Raw genomic sequence first — 25050 nt, 5'->3', positions numbered from 1 at the left:
AGCGAGATGGAGTGGATACAGCGAGATGGAGTGGATACAGTAGGATGGAGTGGATACAGCGAGATGGAGTGGATACAGTAGGATGGAGTGGATACAGCGAGATGGAGTGGATACAGTGAGATGGAGTGGATACAGCGAGATGGAGTGGATACAGCAAGATGGAGTGGATACAGCGAGATGGAGTGGATACAGTGAGATGGAGTGGATACAGTGAGATGGAGTGGATACAGCGAGATGGAGTGGATACAGGAAGATGGAGTGGATACAGTGAGATGGAGTGGATACAGTGAGATGGAGTGGATACAGAGATGGAGTGGATACACTGAGATGGAGTGGATACAGTAGGATGGAGTGGATACAGCGAGATGGAGTGGATACAGTGAGATGGAGTGGATACAGCGAGATGGAGTGGATACAGCGAGATGGAGTGGATACAGTGAGATGGAGTGGATACAGCAAGATGGAGTGGATACAGAGAATGGAGTGGATACAGCGAGATGGAGTGGATACAGCGTGGTGGAGTGGATACAGCGAGATGGAGTGGATACAGTGAGATGGAGTGGATACAGGAAGATGGAGTGGATACAGTGAGATGGAGTGGATACAGTGAGATGGAGTGGATACAGAGAGATGGAGTGGATACAGCGAGATGGAGTGGATACAGCGAGATGGAGTGGATACAGCAAGATGGAGTGGATACAGTGAGATGGAGTGGATACAGTGAGATGGAGTGGATACAGTAGGATGGAGTGGATACAGCGAGATGGAGTGGATACAGCGAGATGGAGTGGATACAGTAGGATGGAGTGGATACAGCGAGATGGAGTGGATACAGTAGGATGGAGTGGATACAGCGAGATGGAGTGGATACAGTGAGATGGAGTGGATACAGCGAGATGGAGTGGATACAGCAAGATGGAGTGGATACAGTGAGATGGAGTGGATACAGCGAGATGGAGTGGATACAGCGAGATGGAGTGGATACAGCGAGATGGAGTGGATACAGTGAGATGGAGTGGATACAGTGAGATGGAGTGGATACAGCGAGATGGAGTGGATACAGGAAGATGGAGTGGATACAGTGAGATGGAGTGGATACAGTGAGATGGAGTGGATACAGAGAGATGGAGTGGATACACTGAGATGGAGTGGATACAGTAGGATGGAGTGGATACAGCGAGATGGAGTGGATACAGTGAGATGGAGTGGATACAGCGAGATGGAGTGGATACAGCGAGATGGAGTGGATACAGTGAGATGGAGTGGATACAGCAAGATGGAGTGGATACAGAGAATGGAGTGGATACAGCGAGATGGAGTGGATACAGCGAGATGGAGTGGATACAGTGAGATGGAGTGGATACAGTGAGATGGAGTGGATACAGTGGGATGGTGGATACACAGTTGCTGCTGGTGATAGATACAAACACAGGACATACAGTACCAGTCAAACATTTGGACACACCTCCTCAAGGTTTTTTCTTTATTTTTACTATTTTCTACATTGTAGAATAATAGTGAAGACATCAAAACTATGAAATAACACACATGGAATCATGTAGTAAACAACAGTGTTTAACAAATCAAAATATATTTGAGATTCTTCAAAGTAGCCACCATTTGCCTTGATGACAGCTTTCCGCCAGTCTATTCTCCATTGCTTGTGTTTCTTGGCCCAAGCAAGTCTCTTATTATTATTGGTGTCCTTTAGTAGTGGTTTCTTTACAGCAATTCAACTATGAAGGCCTGATTCACTCAGTCTCCTCTGAACAGTTGATGTTGAGATGTGTTTGTTACTTAAACTCTGTCAAGCATTTATTTGGGCTGCAATCTGAGGCTGGTAACTCTAATGAACTTATCCTCTGCAGCAGAGGTAACTCTGGGTCTTCCTTTCCTGTGGCGGTCCTCATGAGAGCCAGTTTCATCATAGCGCTTGATGGTTTTTGCGACTGCACTTTAATAAAAGCTCTTAACATTTTCCGGATTTTAAAATAGATTTTGATTTGATTTAACTAGGCTAGTCAGTTCAGAACAAATTATTATTTACAATGACGGCCTACACCGGCCAAATCCGGACGATGCTGAGTCAATTGTGCTCCGCCCTATGGGACTCCCAATCACGTCCGGTTGTGATACAGCCTGGAATCGAACCAGGGTGTCTGTAGTAATGCCTCAAGCACTGAGATGAAGTGCCTTAGACCGCTGCGCCACTCGGGAGCCCTTGGATTGACTGACCTTCATGTCTTAAAGTAATGATGGACTGTTGTTTCTCTTTGCTTATTTGAGCCGATCTTGCCATAACATGCACTTGGTATTTTACCAAATTGTCCTATCTTCTGTATACCAACCCTACCATGTCACAACCCAACTGATTGGCTCAAACGCATTAAGAAGGAAAGAAATTCCACAAATTAACAAGGCACACCTGTTAATTGAAATGCATTCCAGGTCACTGTATCATGAAGCTGGTTGAGAGAATGCCAAGAGTGCAAAGCTGTCATCAAGGCAAAGGGTGGCTACTTTGAAGAATCTCAAATATAAAATATATTTTGATTTGTTGAAAACTTCTTTAGTTACTACATGATTCCATATGTGTTATTCCACAGTTTTGAGGTCTTCACTATTATTATACAATGTAGAACATAGTAAAATTAAAGAAAAACATTTGAATGAGTAGGTGTGTCCAAACATTTGACTGGTACTGTACATTACACAGTATTTGGGCCTTTAGCAGCAGGACACTATGGATCTAAGCGCAGGGACACCTAGCTTTACAGATGGGCCTGAAGCACAGCCAACAGTACAGTATTTTGAGGGTGGTACTTACCATACATGTGACCTGAATGCAAAGAGATGAGAGTGGTTTTATTCTTACAGCCCACTCGTCACACTTTGCTATCCGGACAAAACTAACTACTGTCCGTATTACAACATAGAATGATTACGTTCAGATTGTTAGAGATGACATGGGAGGTATAGACAGTGGTATGTAAAACATGACTTTGTATGCAAGCCAACCCTCAAGTTGAGCACACACACAAACACACACAACCACGCACAAACGAATAACAGCTTCAGCGTTAAACGATGATAAGGTCATAGCTTCTGGCTGACTGCTATCTCCAACACTAAGGTGCTCATATACAATAAACAGCGAACACGTCTTGCCAGCATGCTTCTCTTATTGGCTTGCTGTCCAAACATCATGCAGGGAGATATTGTAGGTGCAATCTACATTTAAAAAAAAAAACTACTTTCACAAAAAAAAAATACATTAGCATTTAAACATTACAGTACTTTCTTGCAAGTTGATGTAAGATATTTTTCTTGAGTAAAATATAATATGAAATATTATGAAACTGAACATGCAATTCAATCCTTGGTCAGTGAAAGAAAGAGTAGAACTATCCCCTTGCAAAGCCATTCGAGATCCGCTGAGCGGGTGTACACTTTTGTTAGTCACAGGAAGCAATAAGAAACAAGAGCAACAAACAGGGGGAAGCATGGGACTAGCCCATCGAATGCTAAACAGGAATATTGGATGTGTGGAATCTAGGATACTGGAGTCACAGCATCAGGCATCCCACCCATTACCACAGCAACAGAAACAGGAAGCTAGACAAACAGCGCCTGGAGGTCGAAAAGGCAGTAGCTCTTACCTTTAGCTTGGTGTGAAACTCCCGAGATTTCCGTCTGGCAAGAACCTGAATGTGACTGGAGACCTGTTGGTAGGGAGACAAGGGAACAGACAGTTACCATGGAGATGAAAAAGAAATAGGGCCTAAAGCCCGCCACTGCGGGCACACACTCCTCCCTTGACAACTGCATCCAGCGCTTTGTATCCTTCACAGTTTGACAGTGAAAAGTGCTATGCATCATGCAAAAACGGCCTTCAATAGGAGACCTGTTTTGATCCTCCTACGCATGGCCACACAGGTCAAAGATCCTTCGCCTGGCCAGTAGTATCAGGTGACCTGCCCTACAGCAACCTCTAAGGGCTCCAGAAAATGACAATATGTGTCCCTTAGGGATTGGACCCGTGAGTGGTTTAGATTTCATTACAAGTGCACAGTATATCTGATGAGTCTTCTTACCTGCTTTCTTGTCCTTGTCTTTCCCGTTCTTAGTTTGATGTATCTCGCTATCAACTCATTGCGACCTGAGGGAAGAAACAAATCACTCAGGTTTGTGTAGGTAGTGGCCTCCTGGCTTAAGTGTCCACTCCAGACAGGTGTATGTGTGGAGGGGGCCTGGTGAGTGATACTAACCCTAACCCATGTTCATTTGGAGGGGACCATTTTGTTAAGGCAACACGGACTGGCGGATAACATGTGACCTCGGCCGAAAAAAACAGCATCTGGGGGGGATTTAGTGGTGTGACCCTGCACCCAGCAGGCCCGCACTGTAATCTCCCGCCGCCCATGCTGGGGCCTCCCTACTCTCAATCACTCACACACTGTGTACACATAACATGACAATACGGGCATTCATGCAGACGCCCAATTCCCAGATCAAAGGCCCCCAAACGGCCAGCTGTAAGCATGCTTACTGCTGAATAATTCATTATTTTCACCAGCTTGCAAACACACTCAGCGGGACTTGGCAAGAGCACGAAACAAGCGAGAGGGAGTGACAGAGCGAGAGAGAGAGGGAGGGTGAGGAAGAGAGGGAGGGAGGGTGGGTGAGGAAGAGAGAGAGGGAGGGAGGGAGGGAGGGTGGGTGGGTGAGGAAGAGAGGGAGGGAGGGTGGGTGAGGAAGAGAGGGGGAGTGAGAGAGGGTGAGGGAGAGAGAAAGGGCAGAGAGAAAGGGAGAGACAGACAGAGGGATGGAGAGAGAGAGCCAGAGAGAAAGAAAGAGGGAGAGGGATGAGAGAGGGAGTGAGAGAGAGAGAGAGAGAGAGAGAAAGGGAGAGACTGAAAGAGGGAGGGACGGAGCGAGAGAGGGTAAGAGAAAGCGAGAGACAGAGGGAGGGAGAGAGAGAAGTTTAAAGATCCTCAACCTAACAGACCAAACCAAGAAATCCCTCCCCCATGATACTCATAAATTAGCCCACTATGAGTTGAGTAAGCTAATATCTATTTCCAGAGCTAAACAAAAAGAGTGCACTGCCAGGAGACAAGAGAGAGAAGTTTCTGCACTGATGGACATTGTTATTGTCAAATGTCTCATTAAGTTTCAAAGAGGTAACACTGCACCATTTCCCTCAGCTTTCTTCAAAACCAGCTCCATCACATATTCCTGCTTTGTTTGTTGTCTCTGTAAAACCAGCCATTTAAGGGGGGCTGAACTTCCTGATTTGGCCTCATTTTCAGCTTGGTCTTTAAGAAATGCAGCGGCCATGACTGAAGCCAAACGAGAGTCTGTTGTGTGTGTTAGCACGTGGCAAGTGTTTGTACATTCACTCTGCCAAAACAGTACACAGTTACAATTGCTCACCCTTCTAGATAACTTGAAACAGTCTAACCAGGTCTTATGTCTTGAAATTGCAGAGGCTAGCTAGTGCTAGCCAACTTCTTTCGCCAATTAGCTTCAGCCAGCTGGTGTGCAACCGTGGCAAAGTTGGTTTGACATTGGATAGATTATCTCTGGGGCTAGTTAGGGACCATCAATAAATTATACAATGTAAATGGGACAATATTTTCATGTTGCACATCTTTTAGTTGGCTCATAAATACGTTCAATATTTGTAAATACATTTCTATAATTTATAGTTGGTTTGAGGTTTTTAAGTCAGTTACATTTGGAGTTATTGACATTTTTTAAATATTGTTTACATTGTGTAATTTACGGATGGTCCCTATCTAACCCCATAGGGGTATGGAATGTCAAACCAAATATACCATGGGCATTACGATCTGGTAATTTGCAGCTGCGCTCCGAATTGATGATTACTTGGGTGCTGCCAGCTTTGGGCAGGATTTAAATAAACCAAACCCAATGAAAACTGTTACAGTAGTACCACTACCCTTCATTCCATGACATAGACATTTTTCCTATCATCTCGCAAATCTCTGGTTTGGACGAGGTTGACTTTATGACCAGAATTATCCTATTTACACTTTGTAGTCAAGTTTGACACTAGGATACATGTTTCTGACTAACATCGATGCCACATACGCTGTTTTCAAAATTTGAAGTTGCTTTTTAGGAGCAGTCACTCTTTAATATCATTATTGCATGAGCCAAGAAACACACATTCAAATGAGTTCTCTCTGAAATAACATCTTATTCAAATGCATTGCAAATCCTTCAAGCAAACTGGACAATATCTCCTTTCATTGGCTATCCCTTAAATAATAAAAATGATGGAGAACATAATGCAGCCTACAGCAGAGGTTAGAGCAGGGTCGGAGTTAGGGTTAACAGATTGGAGTTGCGAGTTCAGTAGGTCGACGAGATAAGAGTTTGTGTGTGGGTTGGAGATGTCTGACTATGTAGAGTTGGAGCTTAGAGCTCTCATTGCTATGGTTTGCCTGATCAGCAGACTGCTACAGTGCTACTTGACAGCTGATAGTGTGTGTGGGCAGTTTTGTGTTCCCATTTCAGCTCCCACTTACCAGGCTGACGGATGGAGCAGGACACTGACCCACAGTGACCCGGCCTCAGCCCTACTGATCCAGGCCAGGGGTTAGAGGTCAGGGGTCAGAGACAAAGGGGAGAGACACAACACCACACAGTACACACAAAATAACCAGAGAGAGAGGTAGTTTAGCACCCTCCACTGACACCAACGGACAACTGACACTGAAATTCCAGGATAACGCAGGTTAGTGTTTTCGTAATACACATAGAAATTATTTGTATTGGTAACAACAACTTTAAAATTAGATTTATTTTGTGTGTGTGTGTGTGTGTGTGTGTGTATATGTGTGTGTATGTGTGTGTGTGTGTGTGTGTGTGAAACAGCACGTCTCTTAGCTGAGATCTTTTTAAAGCTCTCATTTCCTTTCCCGGCCCTCGTTTTAAGGATGGACTGACCATACCCCCACAAGGCACTGCACTGCAGCATCCAGGGTGATGTCAGAAGACCCTAGAGAACACTCTGGCATTCTGACAACCTGAGGATCACTCATATACTCACTCACTGCTCTCTTCATGTGGCTTCGCCATTAAACGCTCCTCCAATAAATGTCTATTGCCAGGCAATATGAACTGTTTCCAACATCATAACAAGGGATTTAAAGGCTTTTCTCAGAGATGGTTTCCAAGTGTCATTGTGAATCACGGCCATAAGGAAAGACAACTGTGACTTGCCCTGTTCTTGACATTACCAAAGTTGTGAAACACTGAAATGGAATAAAAAACCAAACACTTTATAGGCAATGAAATGATCTTGAACCAGTTAAAGAAGCTGCCCTCCGTATTGTACGGTTCTATTCATTTTCCTGCATGTTGCGTTCAAGGTAGTGAGGCTAGCAACTTTAAAACGTATCAAAAGTATCAACTCCCAACATTACAAATCCCACAGAATACGCACAAATACAACAAAATGCCTCATCTCTTGGTCCAGTGCTCAAACTTGTCGCAGGCACCCTCCTTTCATAGCCCTCTGACTAGCTTATATTTACACTGTGACGGGCGCCCTAATCCTTTCCGCTCTTTACTCCCCCTTCCCAGAATGCACTGGGCCCCAGGCAAGCCCCTGACTCTCGGCGGAGCGGAGTGAGTGCAGGAGAGACCCAAATCCTCTGGACAATAGCCTGGCTGTCCCGCCGGCCATGATGGATGACTCAAGGGTCTCAGGCCTACATTAGCATCACAAAGGCCTAAGCCAACAATATGGAGCCTTTCAGTGGGAGGTCCCCTGGCTGGCTGGGGAGACGGGAGAGAAGCCCTATAACTACTACAGACTGGAACATTACCATGGCCAGAGCTGCTGTATATTTACTCCTTCCCCAGGGCTCTGTCTGGTCCAGCCTCCATATTGTCACACACAAACACAGAGGGCTACCTTGGGGTATGTTATCGGAATAATAGCCCCGTCCAAGTGATTAGACCTTAAAGCTGAGATCAGCATTTGGTGAAACACCCCCCCCCCCCCAAAAGATAGCACTTTGTTTTTGTTTTGCTTTTGAAACAGGGAAGAGGAGCATTCTGCTGTGGTGAGAAAGAAAACAAAGATATCATAGGACACATTGCTGTTCTATCATGCGTGCAATGATTTGCCATGATGTTAGAGGGGGGAAAAACGATTGTTGTTGTTTGAAGTAATGTCTTTGTTGTTGGAATGTCGTAAACAGACGTGGCAGTTTCACCGCTTCGGATTCCAACTTTAAAGCTCCAGAAACCAACTATACCTAGAATTTCGCGCCCTATGCGGAAGCTAGGTGAATTGCAACAGCACTAGGCTGTATTCAAAACAAAACTCTCTCCTCCCACGCATCCCATTTCCCTGTGACATGGTGGAGACTCGTGCTTGAGCCTTTTAATTTGGTCCAAAAACTATATTTTTGTTATTGAAAACATATTTCACAGAGATATTGGTGGTAAAATGATTCCCTATGCTATTCAGTGTTTGCTTTCCTCACATAAACTGAAATTAAGAGAACAGTGTAGAATTTTAGCAACCTGGAAAAAAGTATTTCGACATTGGCCACTTGACCCAATTTCCACTAGATAACACAGCCAAAGTCAAAACAGCTTTTCCCATTTTGACAACAGATGGCGCTCCGGTGGGAGAAATCAATAGGCGAATATCACAGCCAATCACAACACTGGTGGGTAAGACATACTGTGAAACATTATCATTCCACTATGACTGCAGATACTGTATATTATGGACATTTTCTGAAATTTCAATGCAAAAATGTATGTGTAGGCACCTTTAATGCATCCAAAGAGGCTGCAATGTCACAGGCATACAAACTACAAGGTACAAACACACAGATAGAAACAAACTAAAATACTGCGTATTACTTCTGGACCTGTTGAATGGAAATAGATCTAGCCCTGGCCCTGTGTCCCTAAACCAGATGGTGCTGTTCTGACCCATCCCTTAGCTTGGAGATAGGGAGCTTAGTCGGATAAGATCTACAGCTCCAATGCAGGTGTTTCCCTCAGAGCAGTCAATGGGCGCGGCCGTCACTCCCCCCTGACAAATAAATCCTCACACACTCACACGTACACACTCCTGGCAGGCTGACATCTGACTCCTTCCCCGACCAGCTGCCCATTCTAGATGGCTTACACAGTACATTATGACCCCCCCCCCCCACACCCACACACACACACACACACACACACACACACACACACACACACACACACACACACACACACACACACACACACACACACACACACACACACACACACACACACACACACACACACACACACACACACACACACACACACACACACACACGCTCCCATTTAGAGAATGGGCCAGAGAGAAAGACTTCAAGGCCAAAGTCAGATGGTCTGAGGCCGTGACGATGGCTTTTCTCATTATCAACATTTACCCCTCCAGCCCTCCCCTATGGATGTATCCAGCTCGCCACCAAACACAACACACTCCATTACACAAAAGGAGCCACTGGTGAAGCCAAACACAGTAATCAGGGAATATCAAACATCACTTGCTGTTCTAATTGCTAATTTGGGGAAATCTTTGCACAGTAATGCACATGTGAAATGAATGGCAGAACCATCCAACATTTTGATTAAGGCACCCCGTAGTATGCAGCAGTGATTTTGAGTTTGTTTATAGAACCATTTCAGCGGTACTTCCAGAACACAAAGGTTTCAAAGTAAGAAAAACATTTTCTTAATGCATGACGTTTAGAATGGAAGGCTGATGTATACCACGATGCCGATAGCCTCGACTCACAATAAAGCCCTTCAGTTGTTTTAGAATGACTCCAAACGTCATCTTGAGCCCAGTCTCTAATGAGCTTGGAGTACACTGAGGAGTCCACAAACCACAACGACCGCGTCTTGGTTTGGCAAAGGACCGCTGTATTCATTCATCGCAATTTTTTTAATTAAAAAGGCACTGTGTGTGAGTTTAAGTGTGTGTGTGTGTGTGTGTTTTTTGTGTGTGTGTGTGTGTGTGTTTAAGTGTGTATATATATATATATACACAGCAGAACGGCACTCTAAGAACCACAATTCACTCTATCCCAAACTGTGGCCCACTATGCATACTCACGGCCTGTGGGAGTGAATGTTGTTGGTTGGTTGCAGCCGTTGGTTCGTTTTAAGGGGACTAATTAGCCATTCTCACCTGTGTGTTCGAGCCTCTCAGAGTTCTGACAGAGAGGCCCGAATGGAAACATTACACCAGCGTGCTGGAAATCTCACATGAAAAAAATGTGAAATATCCTCAAGTGAACTCCACAGGCCCTTAAGCTGACGAAGGTATTTACCTTTCAAGATTTTCTTCAACCTAGTCCCCAAAAAAATGGTGTGAAGCAAAATGTACTGTACATCGGAATTGTTTAGTCAACCAAAACAAATACTGTACAGTATTGGTGAGAGAGAAAGAAAGAGAGAGAGAATGAGAGCGAGAGAAACAGCATTGAGTGTTGTGACCACTCACATATTCTCCTTTCTCGACAACACTTCCTGTCATCATTACCTCTATCATTCTGTCGCTGTGTGGGCCTTCACACAAAGTACCATAAATCTATCATGTCTTTCAAAGGAACAAATTGTTCCTGGAATAATTACATCAGAAGGGAGTGCAACATAACGACCTACAGATGAACACCTAGTGCTCTTTTACGAACCAAACACTCCAGACACACACATGCCCTCGATGCGAGAGGCTCTGTTAAGAACATGTTCTACCCCTGAAGGCCACTGAGTCATTACTAACAAACAAAGATGTGCCATGAGCCTCTTTCACTCCAATTATCTTGAGAGGAAGACAGAGGGAATACCACTGGATAATAATCTCTATGCTTTTTGTTTCAATGGTTATTGGATGAAGATCTCAAATTCTGTTATGTAAACATCTTTGTATGTCATGATATTGATATTTCTGTTTTGTGTGTGTGTGTGTGTGTGTGTGTGTGTGTGTGTGTGTGTGTGTGTGTGTGTGTGTGTGTGTGTGTGTGTGTGTGTGTGTGTGTGTGTGTGTGTGTGTGCGTGCGTGCGTGCGTGCGTGCGTGCGTGAGCGTTTGTGAGACGACAGGTACAGGCATGCCCTTCATGGTCACAGCTCACACCCCTCTGGAGCCACAAGGGAACACATTACTGCAGCATCCGGGGAACTCTCCTCTTTGAACATTTCCTACCATCCCACTTTCACCATAGCCATTCATTTTGAAGAGCGAGAAACAGCGGAGGTCTGTAGTGTATCTCTCATTCAACAGCAATACATTCATTATAAAATAACATTCTTTGTTACAGTACAGCAACTGGCAACTGCAATTCGACTGTCAAGAGTTTCCCTGATTAGGGTTGGAAAGGTAAAGGTTTTAACCACTGCCACAGTACATCCTGACTGTTATAATGCTTCTCCGGAAATCAGCACTATGGTGACAGCAGCCACTACTATTAAAATCCTCGGATGCCGTCTACCAATTGGACCCTTCGCTTTATCACAGGTGACAGTTGTGATACTCGCCATTGCATCCTGTATCAAAACGTTGTCTGGTCCTCATTAAAGTCCCGTAGATCACTTCACTGTTCCCCCTTTGTTGACAAAGCTCGACGACACAAGCTTCTGACTTACCTAAACATCGCTGTAGGAATATAAAAACATGAGATACCAAAGTCGTTCACAAGGTTGGTTAACTCTTGAGGTTCCTCTGGTCTCCACTGAACTAGGTGAATTCGCTGTATTTTTTTAAAGCACCTCGTTGCTGGAACCAACTACAAAATACATTACAGTTGGATGTTCTGGTGCCGCTCGAGCAATTTCAAATATTGATTTGGGACCCTCTTATTGAGGAATGTAATTGTTTTTCTTTAATATTTGTGTTTTGCTGTATTTGACTTGTTTTATATTGTATTTGATTTCGAGTTTGTCTTATGAAATTGGATAAGCAGAGCTCCCTTGTGAAAGAGACCCTGGTGATTCTCTGCTTAAATAAAGAAAAATGAAAACGGTTTTTAAAAAAAGAAGAGTTTTGTTGCCTTACAATTCTCCATACATTTCCTAAGTCCATTTTTATTTTACACACCTTGAAAAAAAAACACCCAGACCTTCAGTTGCACATCGTCAATAACCGGCCTCCCTCGCAGGACAAAGTCATGTCGCGCCACTCTGAGGTAGTAACATAACAGATAGTAAAATCAAAGCTACCTACCTAAAAACCCGTCAAAAAAACAATCCCACCACAAAATACCACTACTCTTAATACAGAAAATACAAAGAACATGATGTTTTCTGGCTATACTTGTTTTCCCTTCACACAGCCTGTGCAACCATATACAGCAGAATGGTTCGGGAAAAAAAATGAAGAGGCGCAACTTCTGTGTGTCTCCATCCTTCCTTGAAGATAACGTGTGCAGGTCACACTCTTAACTCTCTCTTACGCATTATCTTTGCTCTCGAAGAGGCACAATACAATGGATGGGAAATACGTATAGTGTTCAGAGGAGAACTCAGAGGTGAAGTTCCTCGAGGTGTGGAGGAGGTGGGTCTTTCCCGCGGTGCCGTACAGGTCCACGCCAGGGAGAATGACAGTGGCTCAGTGCCAATACCAACTCTGCCCACACCACGGTACTGTACAGTAGAGAGCAAGCTGGTATGAGCGTTGACTGAAAGACAGGTAGTCCATTAGCGGTTTGTACCGCCCCTTTAAACCATCTCTTCGAGACTCGTAAGTTTCAGCAGCTAGTATTATAGTTGTATTATTACCTAGAGAGGCTACAACTATAAATGCTAGAAGCTGAAGTCAAGGCTCTGTACTGTACCCATCATATAGTGAAGCATACTGTCATATATTACTGTAGTTCCATGATACTGTATGTACCATACAGGGAGAATAGACTGAGGGAAACCCAGACCCAAGGATGACTCAGACTCAAGCCACCCCAGCATGCTTCACCATTACCCTGAGGGCACGAGGACTATATTTCCCATCTCATACGGCCATGTTGGCAGCTTGGATGTACAGGATCTTATCCTCAATAGCTAGAAGGCAGCGGCGAGATATCGTGCAAACCAAATCAATCCTCACGAGTACACAGCGTCCCATGACTCATTTTCAAAGCCTTTTCTTTCCTTTTAAAGAATAATTGAAAGTTGGCTAATCATTAGTGACAGTCACAATGTATCATAGAACTTCAAAGGGCCAAATCCAAACCTGATCCAAGATTCAATACCTATACCTCAGTCACTACCTATACCTCAGTCACTACCTATACCTCAGTCACTACCTATACCTCAGTCACTACCTATACCTCAGTCACTACCTATACCTCAGTCACTACCTATACCTCAGTCACTACCTATACCTCAGTCACTACCTATACCTCAGTCACTACCTATACCTCAGTCACTACCTTTACCTAATATAATAATAACCTCAGTCACTACCTGCTCCTGAAGCAGAGAGGGGAAATGGCCATGTCACCAATGGTGCTACAAAACTCCAGCCTGCCTCTGCTCTGGTCTCTTCTCCAGCTAAGCCATGCTGGGATATTTGGCCTGGCCAACAGAGAGACAGCAGATTGCTACGGTCTAATGATGATGAGGCATCATGACAGGCCTCTCCACTCACAGGATAAATGGTGGCAGAATGGAACCACTGCGGAGGCCTATCTGCTCCTCATCTAAACCAGATGGAGATTGTCAATACCATTTTTAAAAAAACACTGATTTCTTTCTAGAATTTATCGCTCGGATAAAAGACGTGCAAAGTGGATTATACCTTAGCATACATTGTGCCATTAGAGAGAAACATCAAGCAATCGTACAAGTTGTGGTGGAGGAGTTATACGTTTCGTGATCAGTCAGTACGTGGGCTTTTTTTTAGGGCCGGGCTGAGGTCATGTCCCTTCCTTCCACCTGCTCAATCTAGTTCCTGTAGAGCAGCCGGCGCTCCACAAAGAGGAAAGAGCCTACCCCCCCCCCCCAGGCCGGGCACCGTGCCAGGCCCCACTGAGACTCAAAGCACCCGAGAGCCCCACAGGTAAACACTGAGATAAGCTCCGCTGCAACAGGAAAAATAGACATTGTTTAGAGGCAATAGGCAGTTGCTATAGAGACAGTTGCTAATTAACTGCATTGAGTGGAGGGAGCAGAGGGCTGAAGAGGGCCACTCAGGAGGACCTGAGCCTTACTCTTGCTTCACTCCTCCTCCTCTAGTGACTAATCCAGGTCGCTCTGCGTCGTTCCTCCAGTCTCTCAGATGCCAACGCCGCCCAACGCTGTACCGCACTGTCCCTCGTCAAACGTCTGTCTCACATCGCGAAAGCTCAGCAACTGTCTGTTGTCTGGTCAGGATGCGAACCGAGCGGACAGCAAATTAAGTTGTTATTGAATCCAGGCCATCTGTGTGGCTCCAGTGCTAACTAATGCAAACAATTGTATTTCTAGCAATCAGCCCACTTAATCAGCCTGGACCACCTCTCTATCTGTTTCTCATCGGCTCTGGGATGAGAGGGAGGGCCCGCAGCACAGTGGTGGCCAACAGGATCTGAGTGTTTCGTAAAGGCAAATCCATGGTCTGCTATGTGGAGGATATTAATTGTAGACAAGGGAGATATTAGGTTGTGCTACAGGCAACATGAGTCCACGGTGAGTCACAGTTCAAGCACTAGGACCCAGTGGATCCAAGGCTGGGAAGAGAGGTTGGAGTGAGTTCTTCCACAGTTCCAGTAATCACTGCTCATTACTCCAACTCCACATGCCTCTCAACCCCCTCTTTTATTCTCCCTACCTGATACGCTGACATGCAGATCCCATCCATGAGTAAGGTGTAGCGATTTGTAATACATTCGAATAAACTACAATGACAAAATGCACAAAAGGCCCAGTTTCTGGCTGATGGATGTGTGTTAGTGTCAAACCTACAGAATCAGGTCTTTAAGTGGTGTTTGAGTAAAACCCCAGAGGGATCATTGCTATGTTCTAGAGACGGTAAAGATACAAGCAGCTCAGTCTGGAACATGTTAAGATACTGAGGACCTCTGACCGACCCTGTGCTGATCCCACTCAATACATCACAACCAAGCAGAGATAACACGTCTGTCAACACGCTCAGACAGAGATTGATCTAGTCAGGGCGATATTCAATAAACATAAACTCAAACAATGTAGATGGTCTTGCTTGTGTGTCAAGAGTCTCCGAAACAACCTGAAGACATACAACAACATATAGAAGTATACACATTTATAACCAGCAAAAGTTCACGAGAAGTTCCCAAAGTGCCACAGTGCTGTTACATCCGACTCGAAAATGTTTTTCTAGTTTCTGTATATAATGTCTTTCTAACATCAGTTTTCTGACTCGGTAAGATGCATGAGTTCTTACACAGACTGTGAGCTTGGGTAGTGAGGTCGCACGAGAGCAGACACTGGTCATGTTTGAAAAATAAAGGGGGGTTCACCTCTACTTTCATTGGATGTTGTGTTGTGTGCTGTGAGCAACTATGGCACTCAGAGAAGGAGGAGGAGGGGGTTGTCCTCCCTCTCCCAACATCACCAGCCAAGCCCAAGAAGAGAGGGAGGGTGAGGGTGTGTGTGTGTGTGTGTGTGTGTGTGTGTGTGTGTGTGTGTGTGTGTGTGAGTGAGAAAGAGGGTAAGGGGGAGGGGGTAGAGTGTACGGCGCAGCTGGTGGCAGCCACACGACCATCTGTTCCTCACTAATGGTTCACACTGGCTTTAGTTCTAAACCTCTGCCTCCCTCCCTCCCTCCCACAGCACTCCAGCAGACTCACTGGTCATGTCTCTCACTAACTCACCACTCTTCCACTCTCACTAACTCACCAGTCTTCCACTCTCACTAACTCAGCACTCTCACTAACTCACCACTCTCACTAACTCACCACTCTCACTAACTCACCACTCTCACTAATTCACCACTCACTAATTCACCACTCTTCCAATCTCACCACTCTCACTAATTCACCACTCTCACTAATTCACCACTCTCACTAATTCACCACTCTTCCAATCTCACTAACTCACCACGGTGCAGTATGTGTTGTTTCTAATAAAATAAATATTCCTGCCACTCTGTCCACTTCTGTGAACAATAGCCCAGTTCTAACTAACTGGAGCCTTTCTTGGAGTTGTTCTCTTCCTCCTTCCTCTGTACTTACCGTACATCTTGCCCTCGTCTGAGAGGATGATCTTCCTCCGCCCACAGGGCGGGTAGATAGCCAGCGCCTCCTGGAAGCTCTGGTCGATGTCGGGGCTCCACACCCCTTCGGGGTCCCCGTCCATGCCCTTCTCGGCCCCGTCGCTCATCCTCTCCATGTCGTCTGCTGGGCTCTCGCTGCCGCTCCAACTGCTGGGGTCCATAGTGGCGGTGCGCTCGTCCATGCCCAGGCCTGGATCACACTAGGGGGAGAAACCTGGAGACCAGCAGTGGAATAAACAAACAGTCAGTTAGTCAGGTACAGAGCAGAGTGTAAACCAGCTGCCTCCAGCACCACCACAGAGCGCAGCACAAAACAGAGAAGCGCAGACCTGGTTCACTCTGGCCTGGGCAGCAGCGGTAGCAGCAGAGCACGGGAAGGGAGCGAACACAAGCGAGACAACGAGAGGAAACTACTGCTATGTTTGCCCAGAGATTTGGCAGGCCGATGCCTGCTTGTCGTTTTTACACAAGTGCTACGTTTGAGAACATTCAAACTGTCGCCAGGACCTAGGCATGAGGATTATTCCTATCAACATTTCTCCTCGGCCTAACAAGACATTGTATAGCAGGACAGATCGTTAATGCTGTATACACCTGGTGAGAGAATGTGATCCAATCCCAAAACAAACATCCAGATACAATACAAATGCTATAAAAGAACATGGAAGAAGGAAGCCACAAGCCGAGAGCGAATAGAAGAGAGGCCTTGGGTAGCATTCATCAACACCAGCTGCCATCTACTTGGAAACCAGTATCATAGTCAGTCACTACTCAAAGGCAGTCTGTCACCAAGCTCTTCAATATGGCTGGGGTTCATATAGGGGGGATCAGCGTACAAAGGCTTCGTGGAGCTCCAGAAATACGAGTCTATGTTCACAATATCCTATTCAAAAATCAACTTTGTCACTTCCGCGTCTAAATACAGCTACTTCGTCGTCTAAGTTTCGTAAACGACGTCCCACCCCAACAAGTAGAACGTTTCCTATAGAGAAAGTGTACAGCTGGAATATACTTTATTCCCCATGGCTTTGTGGAGATGGCCGCACAGCTGCCCCCCCCTCCCCCCTCCCCATCCAGTTGCCGGGCAGCAACTCCTTCCTCTCAAACAAGATCCTATTCATGGAGCACGCTTTGTTGTAAAGAGCGACTAGCAGCATATGTTTCCTCTAGAATGTCAGTACACTGGAGGATCTGTCTGTGTGTGTGTGTGTGTGTGTGTGTGTGTGTGTGTGTGTGTGTGTGTGTGTGTGTGTGTGTGTGTGTGTGTGTGTGTGTGTGGTTGACAGGGGTGAGGGCTGCTGGTAAAGAATCTGCCACAGAGCAAGCGTAGCTTTGACTGAATTTGGTTTTTGTGTGCTGAGTGCTGACATTGCACAACTAACTACTGCTATTGGTGGGGGGACGTTCCATTCCAACCACTAAATGACTCTCCCCCGACTGATCTATGAACTGAGTTAGTAATCACTAATAGCATGCTGATAAATGTGGGTTATCAGAAGGGAGAAAGAGTCATTCAAATTTGAATGAATTTGGCTTCATTCAGCATCTTCATGTAAAATACCTTCTCCTTCAGTTAGTTCGACATAATAGCCTGATTTGAGACATAGTAGCATTATTTGAGACATAGTAGCATCATTTGAAACAGAGTAGCATGATTTGACACATAGTAGCATGATTTGAAACAGAGTAGCATGATTTGAAACAGAGTAGCATGATTTGAGACATATAGCATGATTTGAGACAGAGTACCATTATTTGAGACATAGTAGCATGATTTGAGACATAGTAACATGATTTTAGACATAGTAGCATGATTTGACACATAGTAGCATGATTTGAGACATAGTAGCATGATTTGAGACAGAGTAGCATGATTTGAGACATAGTAGCATTATTTGAGACAGAGTGGCATGGTTTGACACATAGTAGCATGATTTGAGACATAGTAGCATGATTTGACACATAGTAGCATGATTTGAGACAGAGTAGCATGATTTGAGACAGAGTAGCATGATTTGAGACATAGTAGCATTATTTGACACATAGTAGCATCATTTGAAACAGAGTAGCATGATTTGAAACAGAGTAGCATGATTTGAAACAGAGTAGCATGATTTGAGACATATAGCATGATTTGAGACAGAGTACCATTATTTGAGACATAGTAGCATGATTTGAGACATAGTAACATGATTTTAGACATAGTAGCATGATTTGACACATAGTAGCATGATTTGAGACATAGTAGCATGATTTGAGACAGAGTAGCATGATTTGAGACATAGTAGCATGATTTGAGACAGAGTAGCATGATTTGAGACAGAGTAGCATGATTTGAGACATAGTAGCATGATTTGACACATAGTAGCATGATTTGAGACATAGTAGCATGATTTGACACATAGTAGCATGATTTGAGACAGAGTAGCATGATTTGAGACAGAGTAGCATGATTTGAGACATAGTAGCATTATTTGAGACAGAGTGGCATGATTTGACACATAGTAGCATGATTTGAGACAGAGTAGCATGATTTGAGACAGAGTAGCATGATTTGAGACATAGTAGCATGATTTGACACATAGTAGCATGATTTGAGACAGAGTAGCATGATTTGAGACAGAGTAGCATGATTTGAGACATAGTAGCATTATTTGACACATAGTAGCATGATTTGAGACATAGTAGCATGATTTGACACATAGTAGCATGATTTGAGACAGAGTAGCATGATTTGAGACATAGTAGCATTATTTGAGACAGAGTGGCATGATTTGACACATAGTAGCATGATTTGAGACAGAGTAGCATGATTTGAGACAGAGTAGCATGATTTGAGACATAGTAGCATGATTTGACACATAGTAGCATGATTTGAGACAGAGTAGCATGATTTAACACATAGTAGCATGATTTGACACATAGTAGCATGATTTGAGACAGAGTAGCATGATTTGAGACATAGTAGCATGATTTGAGACATAGTAGCATGATTTGAGACATAGTAGCATGATTTGAGACAGAGTAGCATGATTTGAGACATAGTAGCATGATTCGAGACATCGCAGCATGATTTGACACATAGTAGCATGATTTAACACATAGTAGCATGATTTGAGACATAGTAGCATGATTTGAGACAGAGTAGCATGATTTGAGACATAGTAGCATGATTCGAGACATCGCAGCATGATTTGACACATAGTAGCATGATTTAACACATAGTAGCATGATTTGACACATAGTAGCATGATTTGAGACATAGTAGCATGATTTGACACATAGTACCATTATTTGAGACATAGTAGCATGATTTGAGACATAGTAACATGATTTTAGACATAGTAGCATGATTTGACACATAGTAGCATGATTTGAGACATAGTAGCATGATTTGAGACAGAGTAGCATGATTTGAGACATAGTAGCATTATTTGAGACAGAGTGGCATGGTTTGACACATAGTAGCATGATTTGAGACATAGTAGCATGATTTGACACATAGTAGCATGATTTGAGACAGAGTAGCATGATTTGAGACAGAGTAGCATGATTTGAGACATAGTAGCATTATTTGACACATAGTAGCATCATTTGAAACAGAGTAGCATGATTTGAAACAGAGTAGCATGATTTGAAACAGAGTAGCATGATTTGAGACATATAGCATGATTTGAGACAGAGTACCATTATTTGAGACATAGTAGCATGATTTGAGACATAGTAACATGATTTTAGACATAGTAGCATGATTTGACACATAGTAGCATGATTTGAGACATAGTAGCATGATTTGAGACAGAGTAGCATGATTTGAGACATAGTAGCATGATTTGAGACAGAGTAGCATGATTTGAGACAGAGTAGCATGATTTGAGACATAGTAGCATGATTTGACACATAGTAGCATGATTTGAGACATAGTAGCATGATTTGACACATAGTAGCATGATTTGAGACAGAGTAGCATGATTTGAGACAGAGTAGCATGATTTGAGACATAGTAGCATTATTTGAGACAGAGTGGCATGATTTGACACATAGTAGCATGATTTGAGACAGAGTAGCATGATTTGAGACAGAGTAGCATGATTTGAGACATAGTAGCATGATTTGACACATAGTAGCATGATTTGAGACAGAGTAGCATGATTTGAGACAGAGTAGCATGATTTGAGACATAGTAGCATGATTTGAGACAGAGTAGCATGATTTGAGACATAGTAGCATGATTTGAGACAGAGTAGCATGATTTGAGACAGAGTAGCATGATTTGAGACATAGTAGCATGATTTGACACATAGTAGCATGATTTGAGACATAGTAGCATGATTTGACACATAGTAGCATGATTTGAGACAGAGTAGCATGATTTGAGACAGAGTAGCATGATTTGAGACATAGTAGCATTATTTGAGACAGAGTGGCATGATTTGACACATAGTAGCATGATTTGAGACAGAGTAGCATGATTTGAGACATAGTAGCATGATTTGACACATAGTAGCATGATTTGAGACAGAGTAGCATGATTTAACACATAGTAGCATGATTTGAGACATAGTAGCATGATTTGAGACAGAGTAGCATGATTTGAGACATAGTAGCATGATTCGAGACATCGCAGCATGATTTGACACATAGTAGCATGATTTGAGACAGAGTAGCATGATTTGAGACATAGTAGCATGATTCGAGACATCGCAGCATGATTTGACACATAGTAGCATGATTTAACACATAGTAGCATGATTTGAGACAGAGTAGCATGATTTGAGACATAGTAGCATGATTCGAGACATCGCAGCATGATTTGACACATAGTAGCATGATTTGAGACAGAGTAGCATGATTTAACACATAGTAGCATGATTTGAGACATAGTAGCATGATTTGACACATAGTAGCATGATTTGAGACAGAGTAGCATGATTTGACACATAGTAGCATGATTTGAGACATAGTAGCATGATTTGAGACAGAGTAGCATGATTTGAGACATAGTAGCATGATTCGAGACATCGCAGCATGATTTGACACATAGTAGCATGATTTAACACATAGTAGCATGATTTGAGACAGAGTAGCATGATTTGAGACATAGTAGCATGATTCGAGACATCGCAGCATGATTTGACACATAGTAGCATGATTCGAGACATCGCAGCATGATTTGACACATAGTAGCATGATTTAACACATAGTAGCATGATTTGAGACAGAGTAGCATGATTTAACACATAGTAGCATGATTCGAGACATCGCAGCATGATTTGACACATAGTAGCATGATTTAACACATAGTAGCATGATTTGAGACATAGTAGCATGATTCGAGACATCGCAGCATGATTTGACACATAGTAGCATGATTTAACACATAGTAGCATGATTTGAGACAGAGTAGCATGATTTGAGACATAGTAGCATGATTCGAGACATCGCAGCATGATTTGACACATAGTAGCATGATTTGAGACAGAGTAGCATGATTTGAGACATAGTAGCATGATTCGAGACATCGCAGCATGATTTGACACATAGTAGCATGATTTGAGACAGAGTAGCATGATTTAACACATAGTAGCATGATTTGAGACATAGTAGCATGATTTGACACATAGTAGCATGATTTGAGACAGAGTAGCATGATTTAACACATAGTAGCATGATTTGAGACATAGTAGCATGATTTGAGACAGAGTAGCATGATTTGAGACATAGTAGCATGATTCGAGACATCGCAGCATGATTTGACACATAGTAGCATGATTTAACACATAGTAGCATGATTTGAGACATAGTAGCATGATTTGAGACATAGTAGCATGATTCGAGACATCGCAGCATGATTTAACACATAGTAGCATGATTTGAGACATAGTAGCATGATTCGAGACATCGCAGCATGATTTGACACATAGTAGCATGATTTAACACATAGTAGCATGATTTGACACATAGTAGCATGATTTGAGACATAGTAGCATGATTCGAGACATCGCAGCATGATTTGACACATAGTAGCATGATTTAACACATAGTAGCATGATTTAAGACAGAGTAGCATGATTTGAGACATAGTAGCATGATTCGAGACATAGTAGCATGATTTGACACATAGTAGCATGATTTAACACATAGTAGCATGATTTGAGACATAGTAGCATGATTCGAGACATCGCAGCATGATTTGACACATAGTAGCATGATTTAACACATAGTAGCATGATTTGAGACAGAGTAGCATGATTTGAGACATAGTAGCATGATTCGAGACATCGCAGCATGATTTGACACATAGTAGCATGATTTGAGACAGAGTAGCATGATTTGAGACATAGTAGCATGATTCGAGACATCGCAGCATGATTTGACAGATAGTAGCATGATTTAACACATAGTAGCATGATGTGAGACAGAGTAGCATGATTTGAGACATAGTAGCATGATTTGAGACATAGTAGCATGATTCAAGACATCGCAGCATGATTTGACACATAGTAGCATGATTTAACACATAGTAGCATGATTTGAGACATAGTAGCATGATTTGAGACATAGTAGCATGATTCGAGACATCGCAGCATGATTTGACACATAGTAGCATGATGGGAGGAGTAGATGGCAGAGATAATTGGGGTAGATTTAGTAAGACAAACAAAAAAAGAATGTTTACTAAAAGGGACTCTTTGGCGTTCCAGAATCTGTCAGCAGATGAATTCACGGCGAAAACAACAGTGACACTCAGAAGTGTTTTTGGAGATGCCTAGCTACTATAATTGCCACTGCCCAACAGGATATCTGTGGCGCTGAGGTTTCCTCCACACTCCCACAAGTGGCGTTCCCAGAACCTATCTCTCTAGGAAGTAGAAAGAGGCAAACCGCACCTAACGTGATGAAATATTAAGCTCTTCCTGTGGCACAGCCACATGCATATGTGGCACTTACTGAACCGTACTGACATGTGTGGCAACCATAGACCTACATATTACAGCACTGAGAGCGTCCACCAAAGTTCAACAAATAGACATTTAGGCACAGACAGTGATGACGATATGTTGTTCAATCCGTTTTGTATAACATGTGAGCAACATGCATTTGGTACTCAGGACAAAAATGAGAATTTGCGTGGGACATGTGTAACACGGGGATGTTTTCTGTATCCCTGTAGAGATAATAGGAAAATCCCCCCAGATTAGCATTGTGGTGTTGAATTGGCAAAGAGCAGAATCCTATCAGCGTAGCCGCTGCAGTGAAAACTGCATAATTAACTCATCTGTTGAGCTTAAATGTATCACCTCCCTAATCTGCATCCAGAGCCTTGATTATTTCCTGTTAGAGTGGGCCGCTGGGAAAGATTAAAGCACCCCGATACAAACCACATCACAAAAGGCTTTGCAGACAAATACATTTACCCCCCCCCCCCCTGTTCCCATTTCCCAATTATGTAAACCTGCTGCAAAATTAAAGAGGAATCTGGAAGCAATACTTAGACCCTATTTCATCAAACCGGTAACCTGATTTCTAGCATGAGTTTTAATAATAAACCTGATAGATTTATTTCGTCAATGTACCTTTTTTTTTGTTGAGTTGCCAATAACATTGTAGACGAGTGTATAAATGCTTGAGTTCTTTCAATGACAAGAAACAAAACACAATAAGAAGATCATCTGGATTTACTCATTTGGATCTGATGTTTGGACATGGTTGCTCCGTTATGTTATGCAATTGTGTACAATGCGGGGCAATGTCTCAGCTCAAGCAGCTTCTCTGCTCCACTGATTCTGTACTAATGTAGAGGAGGAGGGAGGGGCAAGGGAAGCCAGAATGTTGTGATTGGTGCAATATGGCCGTGCTAGATGCTGGAGTGGGGCCGCTTGTCCGAGGCCCCAGTGGCAGATGGGAGAGGGAGATTAGTCATGCAACAATATACTGTGGCTACACTTACACTGCACTTCATCCTCCAGGCAGGGACAGCCTTCCAAACAAACGCCATGGCATGAATGCAATTCCACAGAAACAGGGGGCATACATTCACACCAGGCATCCTCTCTCTCTCTCTCTCTCTCTCTCTCTCTCTCTCTCTCTCTCTCTCTCTCTCTCTCTCTCTCTCTCTCTCTCTCTCTCTCTCTCTCTCTCTCTCTCTCTCTCTCTCTCTCTCTCTCTCTCTCTCTCTCTCTCTCTCTCTCTCTCTCTCTCTCTCTCTCTCTCTCTCTCTCTCTCTCTCTCTCTCTCTCTCTCTCTCTCTCTCTCTCTCTCTCTCTCTCTCTCTCTCTCTCTCTCTCTCTCTCTCTTGGGGCTACCTCTGAGTTTGCAATGTGCATCGCTGCAGGGAGGGAAATAGGGAGGCCGACCGGACAGTGTGTCATAATGAAATGTAATGATATGTATATATGAGCGCTTCCATCACCAGGGGGTTGACCATGTTATCACTGTAACAGTGAACACAAGCAGCAGCATGGTCCTCTGCCCCTCTGCCTCCTGGGCATCCTCTCTCTCTCTCTCTCTCTCTCTCTCTTGGAAGCTGCGTCCGTCTAAAAGGCAGCCAAAACACAAAACACTGTGTTTTACCAGAACCTCCCTGGCATCCAATCTTCTGCCACGTCTAGGAAATCTGTTCCCCACAGGGGCAATGTGAAAACACCTTCACACAACACTACTAAATGGATATGGCCATTTCCTGAAACCTACAAAAGAGAGATGCATCATGGGATTTTTCTCTATTAACCTGACCATTAAACAAAAGCTGGACTCAGAGGTAACCATATAAGCACACAAAGAC

General features: G+C 43.6%; 1 protein-coding gene across 4 annotated transcripts in view; it reads right to left on the bottom strand.

Annotated features, from left to right (window-relative positions):
* Positions 1–25050, bottom strand: part of LOC118401021 (transcriptional enhancer factor TEF-1-like) — a 56435-nt gene that overhangs the window by 21469 nt on the left and 9916 nt on the right. The window contains exons 3-5 of one of the 4 annotated variants that reach the window (XM_035798155.2): positions 16225–16479; positions 4095–4159; positions 3660–3722 (exon numbers count right to left, since the gene is read on the bottom strand). In XM_035798155.2, the coding sequence (XP_035654048.1) occupies positions 3660–3722; positions 4095–4159; positions 16225–16447 (351 nt within the window). In that variant the 5' untranslated portion in view covers positions 16448–16479. Of the gene's footprint in view, positions 1–2827; positions 2909–3659; positions 3723–4094; positions 4160–5195; positions 5410–5436; positions 5645–16224; positions 16480–25050 lie in introns of those variants that run through there. The other 3 variants (XM_052474771.1, XM_052474769.1, XM_052474770.1) reach the window with 3 other exon arrangements.

The sequence above is a fragment of the Oncorhynchus keta genome, chromosome 22 (assembly GCF_023373465.1).
Source record: "Oncorhynchus keta strain PuntledgeMale-10-30-2019 chromosome 22, Oket_V2, whole genome shotgun sequence".
NCBI lineage: Eukaryota > Metazoa > Chordata > Actinopteri > Salmoniformes > Salmonidae > Oncorhynchus > Oncorhynchus keta.
Note: the sequence above shows the minus strand (reverse complement) of the source record. Positions and strands in the feature narration are given on the sequence as shown.